At 35.3% G+C, this 18,426-nt stretch overlaps 1 protein-coding gene across 4 annotated transcripts in view; it reads left to right on the forward strand.

Annotated features, from left to right (window-relative positions):
• Positions 1-18,426, forward strand: part of ADGRG2 (adhesion G protein-coupled receptor G2) — a 59,034-nt gene that overhangs the window by 28,681 nt on the left and 11,927 nt on the right. The window contains exons 5-21 of one of the 4 annotated variants that reach the window (XM_032208079.1): positions 647-685; positions 2,842-2,874; positions 3,814-3,855; positions 5,933-5,980; positions 6,627-6,694; positions 8,116-8,189; positions 9,313-9,352; positions 9,485-9,519; positions 10,910-10,992; positions 11,683-11,743; positions 12,250-12,989; positions 13,683-13,881; positions 14,175-14,331; positions 17,025-17,174; positions 17,397-17,519; positions 18,007-18,052; positions 18,162-18,265. In XM_032208079.1, coding sequence (XP_032063970.1) covers positions 647-685; positions 2,842-2,874; positions 3,814-3,855; positions 5,933-5,980; positions 6,627-6,694; positions 8,116-8,189; positions 9,313-9,352; positions 9,485-9,519; positions 10,910-10,992; positions 11,683-11,743; positions 12,250-12,989; positions 13,683-13,881; positions 14,175-14,331; positions 17,025-17,174; positions 17,397-17,519; positions 18,007-18,052; positions 18,162-18,265 — 2,042 coding nt within the window. The remainder of the gene's footprint in view (positions 1-646; positions 686-2,841; positions 2,875-3,813; positions 3,856-5,932; positions 5,981-6,626; positions 6,695-8,115; positions 8,190-9,312; positions 9,353-9,484; positions 9,520-10,909; positions 10,993-11,682; positions 11,744-12,249; positions 12,990-13,682; positions 13,882-14,174; positions 14,332-17,024; positions 17,175-17,396; positions 17,520-18,006; positions 18,053-18,161; positions 18,266-18,426) is intronic. The other 3 variants (XM_032208080.1, XM_032208081.1, XM_032208082.1) reach the window with 3 other exon arrangements.

The raw sequence follows: 18,426 nt of genomic DNA on the forward strand, positions 1-18,426 counted from the left end.
CTGTAACAACATCAAAGATTTGGTAGCTAGTGTTTGCTATATAAATAGTTGGCTGGCTCCTATCAAGATCAGAGGTTCAAACCTGAAAAGAATTATTTTTTTGTAGTGCTGCTTGTTGCCGGATAGAAAAGAGAATGGGTATGTATGGGATCAAATTTAAATGGCAAGTCTCAGTGTTATTATGCAGAATCTGAGATGAGTTCTTCATAAGCCAAGTCCAGTGATCTTGTTGTATACGTTTGATTCTCATTTCCAGAATTGACAAGACACTCAGGGTAGGCCTGTGGCTTTCAGGCTAGCTGTCAATTTTCATGTATCTTGGGAAAACGATCTTTGTTTTCTTAACATTATACAATGCAAAATGTCCAGTATTTACTGGAAATAAATAATCTTTATTAGAATTTTATTTAAATTCATAAAAGTTGTAAGGTTATCTAATCAAAGATTTTTATGTCCATGTTTTTTCCAAATCTGGAAATGTTCTTTTGATAAGCAGGTGTCGCCCTCTTCTGGTGAATGCAGTTAACTTAGATAATATGTGGAAAGGCTGCTGAGCATGGTTGTGTGTGTGTCTGAAACATCATTTATTAATCTATATTCTTTTTTTTTTTTTTTTTTTTTTTTTTTTTTACATCTTAAACAAAAGTTCTACATTCAGGAGAATCAGCTGCAACAACCAGTTCTGGTAAGAAAATCAGGATTTTGCTATACTACAGTGTCTGTTATTTCCCACTAGATGAATTCCTTGCTGCTTTTATGTGAAGTAATGCAGAAGAATTGTAGTGTAAATGAATTACAACAGTGTTTTTATTTTTTATTTCATCAGTGTTTTCATTTTAAATTTTTTGTCTTCATTTTCTACATTTGACTTTGTATTGAAATAGCGTAACTTGTAGGATCATTCATGGATTTTGTCAGTGATCACTGAGGATGACGTAGGTGAAAATTGCTTGATCAGGAGCCTTTTGTTCAGTAACCTGAACAGTGAACAGTCTGCAGAGATGACAGAGGGGGAACACTGTAGGGACTCCAGCTCCCATACATCTCCTCCCACCCTAGTAGCTCATAGAATCACAGAATGGTTTGGGTTGGAAGAGACCTTAAAGATCATCTAGTTCCAACCCCCTGCCATGGGCAGGGATGCCACCCACTAGAGCAGGTTGCCCAGGGCCTCGATGTGTGTATGTCATTTAACTTGCAGAACCAGAGGTGATGAACATCAATGACATCTATTTTTAACAGAAAAAAAAAAAAAAAAAAAAACATGGAAAAAACAAAGGCTGTATACACACGGGAAGAGTCAATTGCCTTCTTGGTTAATGTATGCTGACATACTGTGCTCTAGAGAAAAGAAGTAACACAGGCACAAGAACACATACACTTTTGTTCTTTTACAGATACAGTCATTCTCTGGGAATGGTTCATCTTTAACAACTGCAGACAATTCAATATTTGTTGCACCAAGCGAAATAATGCAGATGAAGTCAGCATTTAGCTTTCACTCTGATTTCACATATTTTGGCAGCTTTTAAGTTGCTGTAGAAAATCATTTGTCTTCAGGACTATCAGTTAGAAACAGAATATGCTTAGCTTTATTCTGGGTATGGAATTAAGAAGGCACTTCTGAAAAGGCTCTAAATGGGTAATTTGATGGAAATATATAAAAAGAAAAGCTCCCTTTCCCTTACCAAGTAGATTTCTTTTTCTCTTGATGTGCAGCTATCTCTATGCAAAGTAGACAACTTGTTTTTTTAATTATATTTAAGATACTAATTTTAGCGATGGCAGTGATGCTTTCAGCAGTGAAATTTTGAAAGCATAATGTTTGGCTGTTATGAAGCTGCTCTGACCTGTTTTTAAAAAGTCACTAAGTTGTCGTATTGGAGTGATGCAAAGTGGTCCTCAAACTACTTCACATTGCTGCGCTGACACTTAAAATGTGCTTACTCTGCATTTATTTTCTGAGCAACCTTTAAACTTCCCTTCCCTTCCCTTCCCTTCCCTTCCCTTCCCTTCCCTTCCCTTCCCTTCCCTTCCCTTCCCTTCCCTTCCCTTCCCTTCCCTTCCCTTCCCTTCCCTTCCCTTCCCTTCCCTTCCCTTCCCTTCCCTTCCCTTCCCTTCCCTTCCCTTCCCTTCCCTTCCCTTCCCTTCCCTTCCCTTCCCTTCCCTTCCCTTCCCTTCCCTTCCCTTCCCTTCCCTTCCCTTCCCTTCCCTTCCCTTCCCTTCCCTTCCCTTCCCCCACTGTATTTATATACAGTTTCTGGCAAAAATAGCTTTTTTGGAGAAACAGTTTGCCAAGCCAAGTGTGTCATCTCTGCTTGTGAGTGTTAGTTCATGCACAAAAAGGGCCTTAGGGCTGAGCAGTTGTATAGGGGAAATTCATCAACCTCTTACAAAAGAATGAAACCAGTAAAAGGAAATTACCTAAAGGAACTTGATTACCAGCTATTTGTATTCAGATACCTACTCAGATTTTTGAATTAAAGTTCTTAATGAGATCTAAAGTTGTTCCCAAAAAGGAACTTTGATCATTAAAATTCAGTTCCTGATGGAATTGTTGCATGCTTAACCTTCTTTCTCCAAAATTCACAGAAATAAAAATTACATTAATACCTTTTCTGTTTATCTTTTTTGTTGTTGTTGTTCCAGAATCCTCTATTGTTACTTTTATCACCTATCCTATTAGTCCCTCAGGCAAGATTTTATTAATATTTCTCTTATTCTAATTTAGTTAGATTTAGATTTAGGATTTTTTAGATTTAGATTTTACTAGATTTAGATTTTTTAGATTTTAGATTTTTATTTTTATTGTTTTTACCATTACTAATTTTTCTTCTTCAGAGATGTCATCAGATGATACTACAAAAACTGCAGGTGAGAATTAGTATGAGGGTAGTCATATCTGAAAGAGAACATGTGATGCATTCATAAAAGTTTGCTATTCTTTTTTTTTTTTCCTCAAATGGGTTTTGTTTAGTCCAAATTCTTTTCTTACATTATATTTAAATTGTATTTGTCTCCAATCTGTATTTTAAGTCTCCATGGGTAATAGGGTTTTGAAGTGCGTTATACTAACAGTAAGCCATTAGCCTTTCTTTTTTAGGTGAAATGTTGCATTGCTTACCAAAACCCAAACTGGGCATATTTACTTCTAGCAAGTGTGGAGGTTTGGGGCATATATACATAGATAGAATGTTTTCTATATTTTGTGATAGTATTTAAAATATTTTGCAAAACTCAAATCTATACAGCATTTCTTAAAGACGCTGGCATGATATATGTTCTTGCAGCGAGTTGCCAAATAGGATCAGTAATGTCTCCTTCAGGAGAACTGGCTACACCTTTTTTCCTGATGTGTACATTTGAAGACAAGGAGTAGATTCACCCCCTATCAGTACAGATGCCTGCACGTCTGTATCTGAGCTAGATGCCCTGCTATTCTTCATAGCTGCTGGGGAGAAAGAGACATTTTTATACTGTGACTCATTTTACACTGAAGTATCCATGTAGGTCAAATGGGAATCATGCCTTAAAAGCAACTCTTTTTCAACGGAATAACAGAGAGGCTAGAGTAACTGGCTCAGAGGTGGATATAAATATTTGATTGGGTGGATCTTTCTCAGAACAGAGCTTTTTCCTTTCCCACGCAGAAAGTAACTTAATTCCCTTACAAAAGGTCATGTATTTACACTTTTGGGAAGACAAAGTGGAAATTGGGAACCTTCTTTTTATGATCTGTATTTCATGGTCTGTTTAAATTAAAATGTGAAAACTTAATTTTAAAACGTTTATTTTATTTTTTCTTTTCAACAGAAACTCTTAACATCACTGACTATTACCCCACCATAACACCAGGTAGGAGTCGTAGATTATCAATGATCCACTGATACTCTTTTATCCTTCTCAGAATTGCTTGTGCTTACCTAGACAGCCGCATACGGAAAGGTTTGCTTATCTTGTAAGTCAGAGCAGCAGTGTCAAGCGGCACAAAGATGTAAGAAGCAGTCTCAGAAGCTATGTTCACTATAATAAAAACTAAATTCTCATGCTTTTAAATAGATTGAAGCAGACTGAGCCCAGACATGATGTTCTCAGGGCAGATACAGTCTATAGGTGTAGGCTGAGTTAAATTTTTTATTATCTGTATAGGAGTCTAGCAGACCAACCAGAATATGTTAGCACTGAATTAGAGTAGGTGGTAAAACAATTGACTTGGAGCCATACTGGCAAATGTAATTTCACTGTGTGAACATGACCTGCAAGAAATTTGCAACCATTATCATCTGATGATCTTTGAGGATTGGAAGCTGTAGCGACTTCTGATCAGCTTTTTATCCTCATGTAGCTTATTTGATTTTGTGCGTTTTAGTGGCTTGTAAAGATCCTGAGCAAGACTAGGAGGTGCTGTGCAAACATAACCAGGCTGACCTTACTGTTTATTTTTGTGGTGCTCCTGTTTGTGTGTTGGGTTTTTATAAATATTCTTCTTCTTCATATAATTAATTTGGACAAATTTAGTTATTTATGAATGTTTTATTTCTTTAAGGATTTTTAAAAATAAAAGTGATTATACTAGTTTACTGACAACTGACAATACAAAAGTGAAAGCAAATTTATATTGCTAATAATTTTTTTTCTAGTATTTTGCATATTGCTAGCAGCTTGCAGTCCATACCCTCTGATGGCTGTTGATGGTGATAAAATTGAAGAAATAACGGGCTATGACAGGCAAATGTTTGGGCCACAGAAAGGGTTAAAAAAAAGATAGAAAAATTTCCCATCTTATTTGGTACTAGGTAATGATAACAACAGAGAAAACAGCATTTGTTTTCTGTTAATGGAGGCCAATCTATATTCTCATTCCAAAATATGGTGCTTAATTTGAACCATTTTGCTGTTCCTCAATGTAATTAAGTAATCCGTTTAAGGAAAGGAAATTATGCTGCCACATTGTTTCTGTGAACAGGTGCAGGAGTTTGTCTTGGATGCAGATACCTTTCTGGTCCTTTACTTTGGTTTTATACAACAGAACCATCTGTTTACGATACACTTGATTTGGATCAGTGTTATTTCTTTGCAGTATAGGTAGTGTTTGGTGGTAGCCTAAGGCTTATTGTAACTAACTAAAAGCATATTCTGTTAGATGAAAGAATACATGTTTTGTAGCATCATAGTTCAAATTCTATCAGGTGGAATAGTTTTAGTTCCATCATAATTAGCTGTAGTAGGATCCTCAGAAACAGATAACATGCTACCTAACATTTGAATACTCTAATACTTGAGGGACTTATGCTGATTTCTATTATATCTTGATTGTACAGGAAGAGTTTACTGTCTCAGTGGTTTTTACAAATATCAGCTTATTTTTGATAATCTCGACAAAGAGCCCTTTACATCACAACTTGCTTTCACCTAGAAAGTTGCAGTGAGAGTTCAGGACTTGACTATCTCAGTTGTGTTCATTAGAGTTAGTTCCTAATGTTAAGTTTGGAAATAGCCACACAACATGATTGCTAAAAAGCAGATGTGTATTGCCACTAGAGCACAGTCCTACCTACATATTAACTTATTTAAGTATGTTGCATAGTGTATTAGATAGAACTATATTCTAATGTGGCTAAATGCTACTTTGCTTTCCACCAAGCTGGCTTTAAAAAAAAAGCATATACCACTTGTGTGTAGAAATTCTGTGGAAACTCTTACAGAAAATTCTTCAAAATCAACTAATCAAAGCCAGTGTGTCTCATTCTGAACACCATGTCTTAGATAATGAGAGACTTCACTTAGAGAAGTGAAGCCTAGACAGTATATGAAATGTTAAGACCTTTACATTTAAGACAAGGAAATTATTCTAAATATGTGTGTTTGCCAGTACTGGGTTTTTAAGTTCAACTCTTCTACTGACTAGATCTTTTTTCCCCAAAAAATATAGCAGGAGAAACCATTTTATGCAACACATCATCTGTCTGCAATTTTTCAGGTCAGTGATTTTCTTTTTCCACTCTTCTTATAAAAGTCGTGTTCAACTATTTTCTATTCTGAGTAACGAGGCAACCTTTAGTTACTATATAAAAACTAGCTCTCTATTAAATTTTATTGCTAATTTGAGAGTTTGTGTGTAGCTTTTTTAAAATTAATATAAAACATGTTTTTTAATTTAAAAGTACTGTTCAGTCTATAAGATTTCTGATCTTGTTTTTATTATCAAAGTATATAGAATTACAGACCTGAGAAAAGAAGAGAACAGTATGCTATTAGTGTATACAATGTCAAATGCAATTCTGTGTGTATAAAATGTATTCACATTTTATGCTCATAACTGGATTTGGAATTGTATAGGGGAAAAAAAAAAGAACTAGGGAGAATTTAGAAATAGCCTGCAAAAATGAATATGTGGAAAACAATGAAACTAAGACTAATTCATATGTGGAAATTGTAATTGAAGAAATGGAAAAACAGTTGCAAAAATAGTGAATGATCAGAGAAACTAGTTTAAGTATTCTTGTTTCCCTTGCATTTTAACAAAAGACAGTGATTTTTTTTTAATTCTCAAATTATTTACATCAAGTAAAGTTGCATCATGTTAAGTTTTGATTTTCTTCAACTGTTTTGCCTTTTGGTTTTAGTGTTCTATGTGGGCAAGGTAAAACTTCAGGCAAGAGAAGAACGTAACACATCACTAAATGTAGAAATAGTAAGTGTTCTCTCTTATAAAAACTTTGTTGTAAGGAAGGTTGAAATCAGTTTCTTTGTCTACACTTAAATGCTGATACCCTAACATGATTCTTATGATGTTTGTTTATGCTTTTATTTTACTTCAAGTACAATTTGCAGTGCTAGTTAATATTTGCAGTAGATGGATCTACTCTCTCTAAACAACTGCCACTTGGCTAAATTTTAGAAGTGAAGTTCCTACAGCAAGGGCCATTATTCTCTGTATAACCACTGAAAAGGGGAAGGTAACCCTGGAAAGTCTGGAGAGAGAACTATGAACTGCTTAATTAAGAGTCTAAATTTAGGCATACAGAATCTTCCTTTGGTGATGAATGTAGACACTTGAGGAGGCTGGCATCAAACTGCTAGCAGTTTGGGCATAAATTAGGTTGGATTGCATCCTGACAATAATATATGTTGAGGCTCTCCTAAAAAGGGCATCATTCTGTGCAGCAGGATAAGAGTATTTAGTTGTTGTAAATGGAAAACTGAAGAAAATAAGAGACAAGAAAAGAAGAGAAAAGGACATTAGCTTGTTAGCAGTCCTTGCACATTTCTCCTACCTGTCCCTGTCTACACTCAGTCTGAGATTTCACACACCAACCTCTGCAAGCCTGAGGGTAGTCAGCAAAATTGCCACAGAGAGCTACTGCACAGGAGCACACTGAGCACTGACTTTGGGCAGGGGTAGGCCTGAGTATCCCAAAAGCATATTAACTTTATGCTCACAGCTAGTAGAAAAAATAGGTTTCCTGTCTATTGAAACTGTCTCGCTTTTTAGCAGAATATTTCTTTGGTGGTGTAAAGTACCATATATGTCAGATGATGTTTTCATCAAGATACTCACTGCTTGAAATGTAAAAATAACGGGTAATGGTGGAAACCAGAGCATAAGAATGCAGATCTGTAAAGGACCTTTAGAAAAACCTTAGTACAGCCCTGAGGCTAGATCAGATATATTTAGATCACTCATACTATGTGTTTCACCTCAGTTCTTGATTTCTAACTCCCAGGATTCTGTCTATTATGTCAGTTGTGTAGTTTGTTCCATTGCTGCACTATCATTGCAGTTAGAAAGTTTTTTTCCATGTCTGGCTTAAGATCTGTGTTGCAGACTGAGCCAGTTTCCTAGTTTTCCAACATAAGACAGTGTGAAATCACTATCCTGTTTCCTATATTTTTCACAAGTCAGATCATGTTATTAGGTCTATCCTGGATAAGCCAATTCCTTCAGTTGTGACAACAAAGTCATCATAAATATCTATTGAAGTGTATTCAGGAGAAAGAATGCTGCTTATCTTTGGAATTTCAGACTGTTAAAATGTGTGAAATAAACCTAAGTTTCTTTTAATGCTAAAAATCACTTGTTTTATTTAGTAGTGGAATCTTTGTTTCTAACAGATTAATAACGTAACCATCAACGATCAAGTTGCAAACTTAATTCCAATTTCAGCGCCAACTCTACAAGAGCTGAGGTAAGTAATTTTAAATAAAGATTGAAATCTTTGCAGTATTTGAAAAAGATGAAGCAAGCAACCCTTTCATGCAGTTAGCAGACTCTCTACTTTGCATCATTTCTGCACTTCAGAATTAAAAAACTTCAGGAATTGTGAACTGTTTTTCTTAATCATAAAATTCATATTGGTTAGAGTAGTCTTAGTTTTGTTTTACTTACCACTGGAGTTTGTTTTAACAAACTTGCTGGTTTCATTTTAGGTCCTTCAGTTTCCTTGGGGTTTAACAAGGCCTGAGTGCCTTGTTGTTTGTATGCTGATGATCTTAATAATAGTGATGACAATAATTCTTGAGGATGTGAACTATGGATTGTTCAGAATGCCAGTTTGGCTTTTGCTCTTCATGGATAAATGTCTGTCATAGTTTCAAGGATTTGGTCTGTCTCTTAGGAATTACTAAGTGAACTTTTATGGCTGTAGGTTTTATTGATTCATGGAGTCGTATTTGTTTTTTTTTTAGTTTTGTATAACTTCTTCCTTCACAACCTTTCTGAGATGTGCTCTTTCCTCTTTCCACAAGCACCAAAGCTTTTGCCTAGGTTGTGTCCCCAGCCATAGTTCTGCTTACCTTTCTCTTTCTGACACATCTCATATTCATACTGCTCTCCAGAGAGGTTTGAATGTCTGTGTTTACTGCTATTCCCAACCTCCCTCTGAAAATCAAATAGAAACAGTTGGCCAGCAGGTCTTGTTTTTGAAGAAACATGTATCTCCTACTCATTTTCCTTTTGTGGCTTTGAGTATAAGTTTAGAATTCTGTTCTTAATGCTTGCTTGCCAAAAGGCAACATTAAGATTTATCTTTTGCTCTTTTAAGTAAGCTTTAAATAAGTGGATTGTTGTTAAAATATGTGATGACAGAGGTTTAAATTTAGTGTGTCAAGTGACTAACAAAAGGCAACTATTGACAAGTTCAGTCCTTTGAAAAGTGCTTTTGCAATACTAGAACCGGCATAGTTTTAAAAAGTCAGCAATCAACTGGATTTTTTTCCTTGGCAATTGCTTGTTTTTTCCATAATACTGCTCTAATTGTCTTTAGAAACATAATGAGAAATCTTCCTTGACTGTCACTTTTTATTTTAAAGAATTTCAGAGTTCAACAAAACCTTGCAAGAATTAAGTGAGGTAAGATGACTAATTGTTGTTACTATTTAGAAAACTTTTTTCAACTTATTTCTGATAATGTCATTATCTAAGTGTAAGTCCTGCTTTCTCGTGACAAAACAATGTTATCCTTTTCTTCCCTTGTTGTTACAGTCCTCTGTTATGGAATGCAGTGCAGAAAACCAGAGGTTTGTTGTTATTTTTTTTTTTTTTTTAAGTTTTGTATTTAAGAGCTCATATATTGTCTGTGATATGAATGGCTATGTAACAGGAGAAAAGCTATCAAGGAAGTTAAGTCTGAGAAACAGGCTGGAGAAATACATGCAGGCTAACAAGGAAAGAAATTCTGATCCTGTTAATCTCCTAGCATTAGTGATTTATTTTACATACATAAATATTTTTAACTGAACTGATTTAATTAATCTGGTGAATTTGAATTTGGAATACAGCCTTGCCTGCTGTAGTTCTTCTGCATCATCACATTAGCAGAGTCACACAGCAGCTTAGCCACTAAGGCTGTGAGATTCAGGATCACCAAACTGCCAGAGCTTGTGAATGCAATTCTGCAATGCAGTGTTTCTGAGGTAATTGCTTAAGTGTTTCAGATTAGGAAATCGATCATAATCAGGATAGGGAAAGCCTGAGAAGGTAAACTAGTTCAGAGTCGTGAAGCCATGGAGTACCAGAATGGCAAGGCTGCTCCACAGCAGGTGATCCTCGAAACCCTGAAATGTAGATCATGTCTCTCAACTTAACTGCTATGCACAGCTAAACTGATGGTACTTTAAACAGATCAGATTGGAAACGCTACATTCTAAAACAAAATCTGAAACTTCATTTCCCCAGATACTTGAGTTTTGGGGTTTATCTTCCTGGTTTAGAATGAAGCAAAAGTCCAAAACCCCACAATAATAATGGACAGAAAGTCAGATCACACCTTCATGTCATCTATTGGCAGTAGTTAGGGTACTCTTCATTCTTGTGAGCTGGAAAGAAGTTTTGTTATCATTTATATGTTGTCTTTTCATTCACCTGTGTGTTTGGTTTTGCCTAATATTAAGAATACTGACTGTATGGTTGCTAGTTTATACAGAGTATCATGTCATCAAACATAATTGTAAAAAGCTAGTTCTGTGCTTGAGTCATTTAAGCTCCCTCTAAAGTCGTGAGAGAGAACACTAGATTTTTCCCTGGGATGATGGAGATTTTGTATACACTAACATAGCGATCCAGGACACTTGCTTGTTCCTCTCTGGGGTTTCTCTACAGTAAAAATGGAGATTGTTATTATCTTTACAAAATTACCAACTGTTTAAAGGCTAGCATTGGTTAGGAAGGATCCCATTTAAGGATCAACAGTGTCTGTAGAGAAAACAGAAAATAAGCTGCCACAAACTGATATATTATTCTTCTTTTTAACTTGATGAAGTGTTTTAAATACATTGGAAATATCCTCATGTTTGAAAAAGCCTAGGAAAAAAGTGCTTTCTCTGACTTGGTATTTGTCATTGATTTCATGCATTGTAAAGACAAGGCGTATCTGTTTCTTGAGTCTAAGGCTTTTTCTTCTCATTATAGTATACACTGCAATTTCATATTAAAGCTGGCTAAGAAAGAGAATATAAGCAGTTTAAGAGACAGAGCAGAAGTAAGCAAAATTGGTAAGTTGTGCTTTAAATACAGTCTCATCACAGTTACCCTTTCAGATGTTTTTACAGATGTTATGTTTTTACAGGTGACCTCCGAGTAGATAAGAGAGAAATCTTACTCAATTTTAAATAAAAATATATTTTTGTTGAACAATGTAAATGCACCAAAAATGCAGCCTTTCTGATTTTTGGGTGGGGAGAGGGAGATATGTATATATTTAAAAAAAATGTTACATAAAATTGCTGCATACATCAATAGAGCAGATTTTGAAAGGGTTAGCTGAAACATAGCTTGAGAACACAAATGTATTTCTGAATTGGTGGCCTGAATTGACAAGTTTATATTGTAGACAAGTTCTCTGAGTGATATTGTGATAGTATGGAGTGGTGGCTCATACCATTTGTCTCTTTGTTTAAAAGCATGTATCTTTGCATTCTAGTTCGTTTACCATACTAAAAAGAGAAATCTGTGCTTCTTGGGCACTGAGCAAAAATCTGGGGGCATTTATTTTGGCATATCAAGATCAGTCTTGCAAATGTCATTTCAGAAGAAAATCAAAACCAATTAGACAAGATGCATTATTGTTTAAAAAAAAAAAAAAGTAAAGTATACACTTACATGTATTTGAATACCTTACTTAATGGTATTAGCAATTTTTATGCTTCAGGACAAACTAAGTTAATGCTTCTTTGTCATCTCAGAACAGTGCTGCTGCTCATCACTGAAGTATTGTTCCTTGACTGCTGAAGAATTAAAAATGTAGTAAGTATAAATACAAAAAGGTTGACATTCTTATTTCCTAATCTTTGTAACACATAAGTAGAGTGATCTTACATGGTGTGGTAGAATAGGTAGGAAGGACTCTATAAACACAAACTGAAAGACATCTTCCTGTATAGCTCCCTCCCTCCCTCCCTCCCTTCCTTCCTTCCTTCCTCCTTTTTTTTTTTTTCTTCTCCCTGATGCAGGTAACTTTTTTTGTGTGTTCAGAATCAGGTCACCTCCAAAGCAGACAACCAATGGCACAGTAATATTTATGGATTTGCTAGTTAACAACTACAGCAAAATAGAATGCATGAACCCTCAAAATGCTACAAAATTAGTATTTGTCACTAGAGCAGGGGGTACCTGATCTGATAAATTTTAAAATATGCACTATTAATAGTATGTCCATATCATTCATATAGATTCTTCTAACTCGTTTTCTGTAAAATATAAATAATGTTACATTTAACATGCATTTCTGTGCTTTTTTTTTTTTTTTACAGTACTATAGAAGTGCCACCTCATCCCATATGGATTCCTTTCCTTCATTCTTCTTCTCCCCCTAAAAAGACTGCAGTTCCTTCCTTCAAATCTAATACTTTTCTTTCCCCCACTGTGCTTTCTGTAAAACAAAACCCCACAGTTAGACCACTGATCCCACCATTCACGGAAATTTCTTTTTCTGAAACTCTCTCCACAACTCCTCTATCTGAGACTTCTGCCACATCTACTACTGCAGCTTCATCTTCTACCACTGATACCACTACACTTTCTACTTCTGAGTCCCCTGCTCAACCTACTGGGCCAACTTTTCCTTCTATAGCTTCTAATAAATCTCTCACTACAGCTCTGTCTTCCACAACTGCAACAAAATCTGTTGCTAATGTTGCTCTCTCAATTAAATCTGATGCTACATATCTTAGCAAGCCTATCACAATTATTTCTCCTGCTGTAGGTTTCACTAAACCTACTGCAGTTTCCTCTTCTGAGCTTCCCCCCAGACCTCCAATAGCATTTCCACCTACTGAGACTACCACCAAATCTGTTGCACAAATTCCTCTTGCTACAGATTCAACTCAACCTACTACTGGTAACAAAAACATTACTTCAGCACCTACTCTTCCTTTTACTCCTTTTACAATAACTTTGGCCCCTACTGTTAGTCCTGTCAAACATTCTGTCTCAGTGTTTCATCCTCATTCTACTGCTGATGGCCATGGTAGCCTGACTAATGGAAGCACAGGTAAATATGACAGATAAAAATACATATTTTTAACTTGAATGCTGTATACTGAATTTGCTTTTAAAATTTATTAACAAGATTTTAGTTATGTATCTGAGCTATCACCTTCCAAATACTGTGACAAGCCTGACACAACTTTCAAAAGCAGTGTACTCATTTTAGAACATGTTCTGATGCCTCTGGCTATGACGAGTGCTACCTCACTATACAATTTTTTGGTAACTGTGGTAGTTAAGTACTGTGTGCTAAGCTCCCAACAGGTATATTTGGCAGAAAAATTAAAGTCACAGAGACAGTTAGGTAATTTTATTTTGCCAAATCAGTATTTAAAATACTGAAAATCAAAGTTTGATTTTCCTTAAAATATTCTAATGTGTTAGGAATATTTTTACTGACTATGTATTTTCCCATGAAGATTTCTCATGAGAGGACCTTTATAATAATAATTAAAAAAAAAAATGGAGTCAACAGTGGCCCCTTAAAACCTTGCTCTATGTTTTCCTGAGACTTAAAATATTGCTATCTGCAAAGTCATAGGGAGAAAAAATCATTCTCTTTCCTGTAACATGCTAATAAACCTTACATTTGTGGTAAGGTTTTTCATTCAAGAGAACTGCTTAATTTTTCTGGTTCTCAGGGCTTACTTGATTTGTTGAACACAATACTTATAAATGCACAACTCTTTTGTTGCAGGAAAGATACTGTCAGCTACTACGTACATAACTTCCATATATACCACCATTGATGTCACCACAGCTGAGCAAATTGTGTCCAAAATAGAAGATGATCTAGCAGCCGGAAAAGTAGAGCCAAATTACGTAGAAAGAATGGTTAGTGAGGTTAGCAAAGTCCTGACTGCTTCTCAACAATTACCATCCCAAATTTCTAACAGGTAAGTCATCCTGGCAATAGATTAAAGGTATGTTGTATTGACTGTCTTGGTAAATTACCTTTAGCAAGTTTCATTTTTTCAGAATCATAATCCAAAAGAATGTTACTTGTTCTTTAGTGTACTTGTATGGAAAGGGAAAACAGCACACCTTTTGTGTTGAAACCACAATAAGTCAGCAGAGTAAACCATATTTTATACTGTGCTTGGATGGATTGCTGCTCCACAGCCACAGCTTGCCTGAGAACTTTAAGGGTATGTGCTTGGTAGTACTGAGTATCTCTTTTCCTTAACAGAATTATAAAACTGGTGGATTACATGGGCTTAAAACTGAACTTTTCAACAACGTCTGCTGATTTTTCCTCCCCATCCTTGGCTCTGGCAGTTGTCAAAACCAATAGCATCCGCTCCAACCAAATGTCTTTTTCTGTCCAGGATTCATCCAATCTCCAGGTAGAACACTGATAACTCTAAATTTTATGAAGTTTTAAATGTTAATGTTATTTATGTTTTAATGTTTATATGTAAAACATATTTTTTTTCAGGATCTTTTGTTCATGTTATTTTCAGAGAAAAAGACTTTCCTTTTTGCAGCCTTTCAGAGTTTTTCCTTTTGTTTTCTATTATGAAGTAAATAAGCAACACAGTTAGCAGAAACTGGCATTCAGCTAATAAGCTATTACAGGGTAACGCCAGAACACCAGAATGGATAGACTGCTTGGTTGAATAATTTTGCCTCAAGAACCCTGAATCATGAGTCATTTAATTACCCTCCCTGACAGTGCTGAAATTTGTCAAGGAGTGTTGCCAGATGGCTTCATATATTAGAAGGAAATTAATTGCAGGAAACTGCAGGTGCCAGGAAAGAACTATTATGTTGCTTGTATAATAACATTCTTATATTTGTCGCTCATAACTAGTTGGTCTTGCCAAGAAAAAAGTGCTTAGAAAGTTTGGATCCAGTTTGTCTCACTCAAAACCTCCCCTCCTGGTTGAGGAAATTCTAATTTGGACAATACCACCAGTTCTTGGAGGCTTCAGTGAGAAGAGATGGAAAGTTCTGGACAGATACTGGCACATTCTGTCCTCTTGGAGAAGGAGACAGATTAAGCTAGCATGAACCATTAGTAGTACTGGAACTGTTCTATGATACTGAAAAATTGAAAATTATATGATATGGTAACATTTGAGTTATTTTCTGTTTTCCTAGCAATATGTAGTGCATGAGTCTAAGATGACTCTTGGAGGTGGTAGTGCTGAAAAACAGATAATTGCTAAGTAATGGTCTTCTGGAAATCTGATGGCACTGGCAATGAAATAAAGAGAATCATCAGCGAATATCATCTAGTTCAAAACAGAGCAATGGGAATGCTTTAGTAGAATTTATTTGGGATTTCATCGGTGGCTGTCTAAACCAGTGGTCTCCAAAGTGGAGAGGGGTGCACAGAATCCATTGTGGAGCAGGAAGAAAATATTTTTCTGCCATTAATAAATGAAACTTTTATATATAAATAATTATTATTTAATCTTTATCTCATCCTTTTTTGATTTCTATTTTTGTGTATGTTTTACAATGCACATAATAAATTAGTGGAGTAGTACATGTATGTAATGTATACATAAAAACATATATGTCTTGGGGTGGATACTCCAAAAAATGTGCAGTCAGAAGAAGTTTGGAAACCACTGGTCTAAACAGAAGAGTTAAACGATATTGGTAGGTCACTGAGGAGTGCTCATCTTGTTGTTTCTGTTACAAACATTGTTTGAAAACACAGATAATTTCTCTCTTCAGTTCTGCTACTGTTTCACATCTCCTGTGAACTCTGAGATATTTCTATGTAAGATGACTAATGTGCTACAAGAAACACAAATTTAACTTCAGAAATTCTTTCAAGAAAAAAATAGAGTTTTTGTAATAAACAAAGCTCTTTGTCATATAAATGCAGCACAGAAAACTGGGGGACAGTTCAGATATTCTTTTACCATGCTAGATCATTTAGCTCTTGAGATACCTGAACTGTGGTTTATCCAGATTATTTTTGCCATTTCTAGCAGATGAACATGAATTTAGGTTTTATAGCTCTAGGTTCCACTTAACACTTTACTTAAAAACTTGGAGTTTTCTTGATTCATTTTTAAAAGGTTCAGTCTTAATTGCAATTATAATCCCTGAGCAGAGGCACTAGTGAAGTCTGCCTGTGGGTTTGTTCTTTGCTCCTGTACTAGCACAAAAATCTCGCTTCTCTCACTTCGGGACCCTTAGTTCTCCTATACTTTTCCTTTGCATTCATTATCCTGATTCTTCATTTAGATTCCAGACGTCTTCTCTCCCTACCTTGTAACCACATTAGCTGGCATAGTCCCTTTATGGTACCACCCTTCTCTTTGCTGCCTGATAATCTCATTTCTTTCCTATTGCTTGCTTCTTCCATGTCTCTGGCCTACTTTTGCTGGGCCTTCTGGTTGGGCAAGAGGCAGTACTTTCTGGGGTCATTCTGTAGCTCTACATATGGTGATAGATCAATCAGGAATTCCAACAAAGAATGGAGGAGGCTTACCTCAAGGAATAGTAGGATTCTTTTCTTATTGGCAGCCACAGCTTAAAAATCTGCTTATCTGCCTTTCTTCTTTCAAGTTTAGTTGAAAGTAGCCAAGGAATTAAAAATGGTCAGGGCAGGTTTAATGTAGAAATAGGTAGGTACCGTGAATATAAAAACCCTAAATTTTGTAGTAAATAATCTACAAATTATATACCTTTTTCACATGGGGTATAAAAATTCTTTGTTTTGCAGGTTTCTGTGCTGTGAAATGTTAATCACCCTACACAGTTACATAGACCTAGCCAGACTGTTGCTTATCATTGTTTTCAATTCAATATTACCCACCACAGTGAAGTTCTGCCCCTGTACAAAAATGGGTAAAGACAGAGTATTTTCAAAGATAGGCAGAGCTGAAATAAGTTGCACTATTTTCAGGCCTGCAGATACTATTTGTTCCTTGGCACATGAGAGGAATGAGAGACAGGAATGAGTTCCTGGCAGTCCTTAGATACGTATTTCAAAGTTCTAAACTGAAAATAAGGTATAATTTATTTTTTTCTTTAGTGACAGAAATCAAGTGTAATCTGCGCATTTATTTTTCAGATCTCTCTTGGCATTAATACACTTCAAGACTTAAATAATCTTGGATCAATTACACTTCCTTCATCATTGCTGACAAATTTACCTCCCGAAGAGCTGGGCTTGGCTTCTAGAATTATATTCAATTTCTTTAAAAAAACTGCTGTGTTCCAGGTATCTTTTTAATCCTTTCTTTGTTCATAAGGGTTTTAAACTCAAGACTAGAGCAAAATCAAATATGGACTTTTTTCCCACAAAACACATTTTAATACTTCCCGATTTAAAAAGTAATTATTTTTGTTGAATACTCACTCCACATAATACCTGAACTTGTGTGTGCTGTACTCTGCATCATTTTCTTTGATTTTAAAATTTGATTACTTTTTGTCATTCCAGGATCCGTCTTTGAAGAATGCATCTTTAATCAGCAATGTTATATCATCAAGTGTTGCTAACCTCACAATTAAAAACTTAAAGGCAAATGTTACTGTCACTTTACAGAATATCAGACCTAATCAGGTATGACTTATGTTTTGGCAGACAAAGTGTAGTTTTATTGCCTCTACTGGAGTTGTTGTAGAAGAAATACTGTACCAAAAATTCAGATCAGTTGGTTCTGCTTTAATAGTGTGCACAATTCGTTTCTAACTAGACCTTCAAAGTCACTCATCTTTGCTTATTTATCATTGGTATTAATTTTTATTCTCTAATTTGATGTAATTTTGCTCTATCACTCATCCAAGAAGTTTTATCCTTTCTACCTATGCTTGAGTTTTATTCTTCAAAGCATAAACCTATAAAAAAAAAAAAAATATATATATATATAAGCACAACAGATAAAAGCCTGACAGTGGGGGTTGCTAGGGAGATACTGCAATGACATTGACACTTAAATTAATTTTGCATTCATGTAAAAGAAGTATATATTTATCATTAACTCACAGTCTAGTAAAACATCTTTTTTTTCTTTTTTTTTTTTTTTTTTTTTTTTTTAACTCACAAACAGGATAATTCAACAGTTAGATGTGTTTTTTGGGACTTCAATAAAAATGGTGAGTACTTGATATCACCCAAGATAATCATGTTGCTTTAGGTATGCTAACTCATGTTAATAATATAAAGACATGCTTTAACGAATAACAAAGCTCTTTTCTTTAACAGGTGGACATGGAGGCTGGTCGTATGAAGGTTGCATTGTTAAAGAAAGTAGAGTAAATGAAACAGTCTGTTCATGCAACCACCTCACAAGCTTTGCAGTTTTGATGGTAAGCATTTCAAAAATTATAGTCTTACCCTGATGCAAGAAAATGTTAAAGCATGTGTCATATTCAGCAAGTGAGAATTCAGGGAGCACATACCATCTATTAAATACTAATCAGGTTCTATTCACTTCAGTGTTAGTATGTAGAGCAATAAAATTAGTGAT

Source organism: Aythya fuligula, chromosome 1 (assembly GCF_009819795.1).
Source record: "Aythya fuligula isolate bAytFul2 chromosome 1, bAytFul2.pri, whole genome shotgun sequence".
NCBI classification, from domain to species: Eukaryota; Metazoa; Chordata; class Aves; order Anseriformes; family Anatidae; genus Aythya; species Aythya fuligula.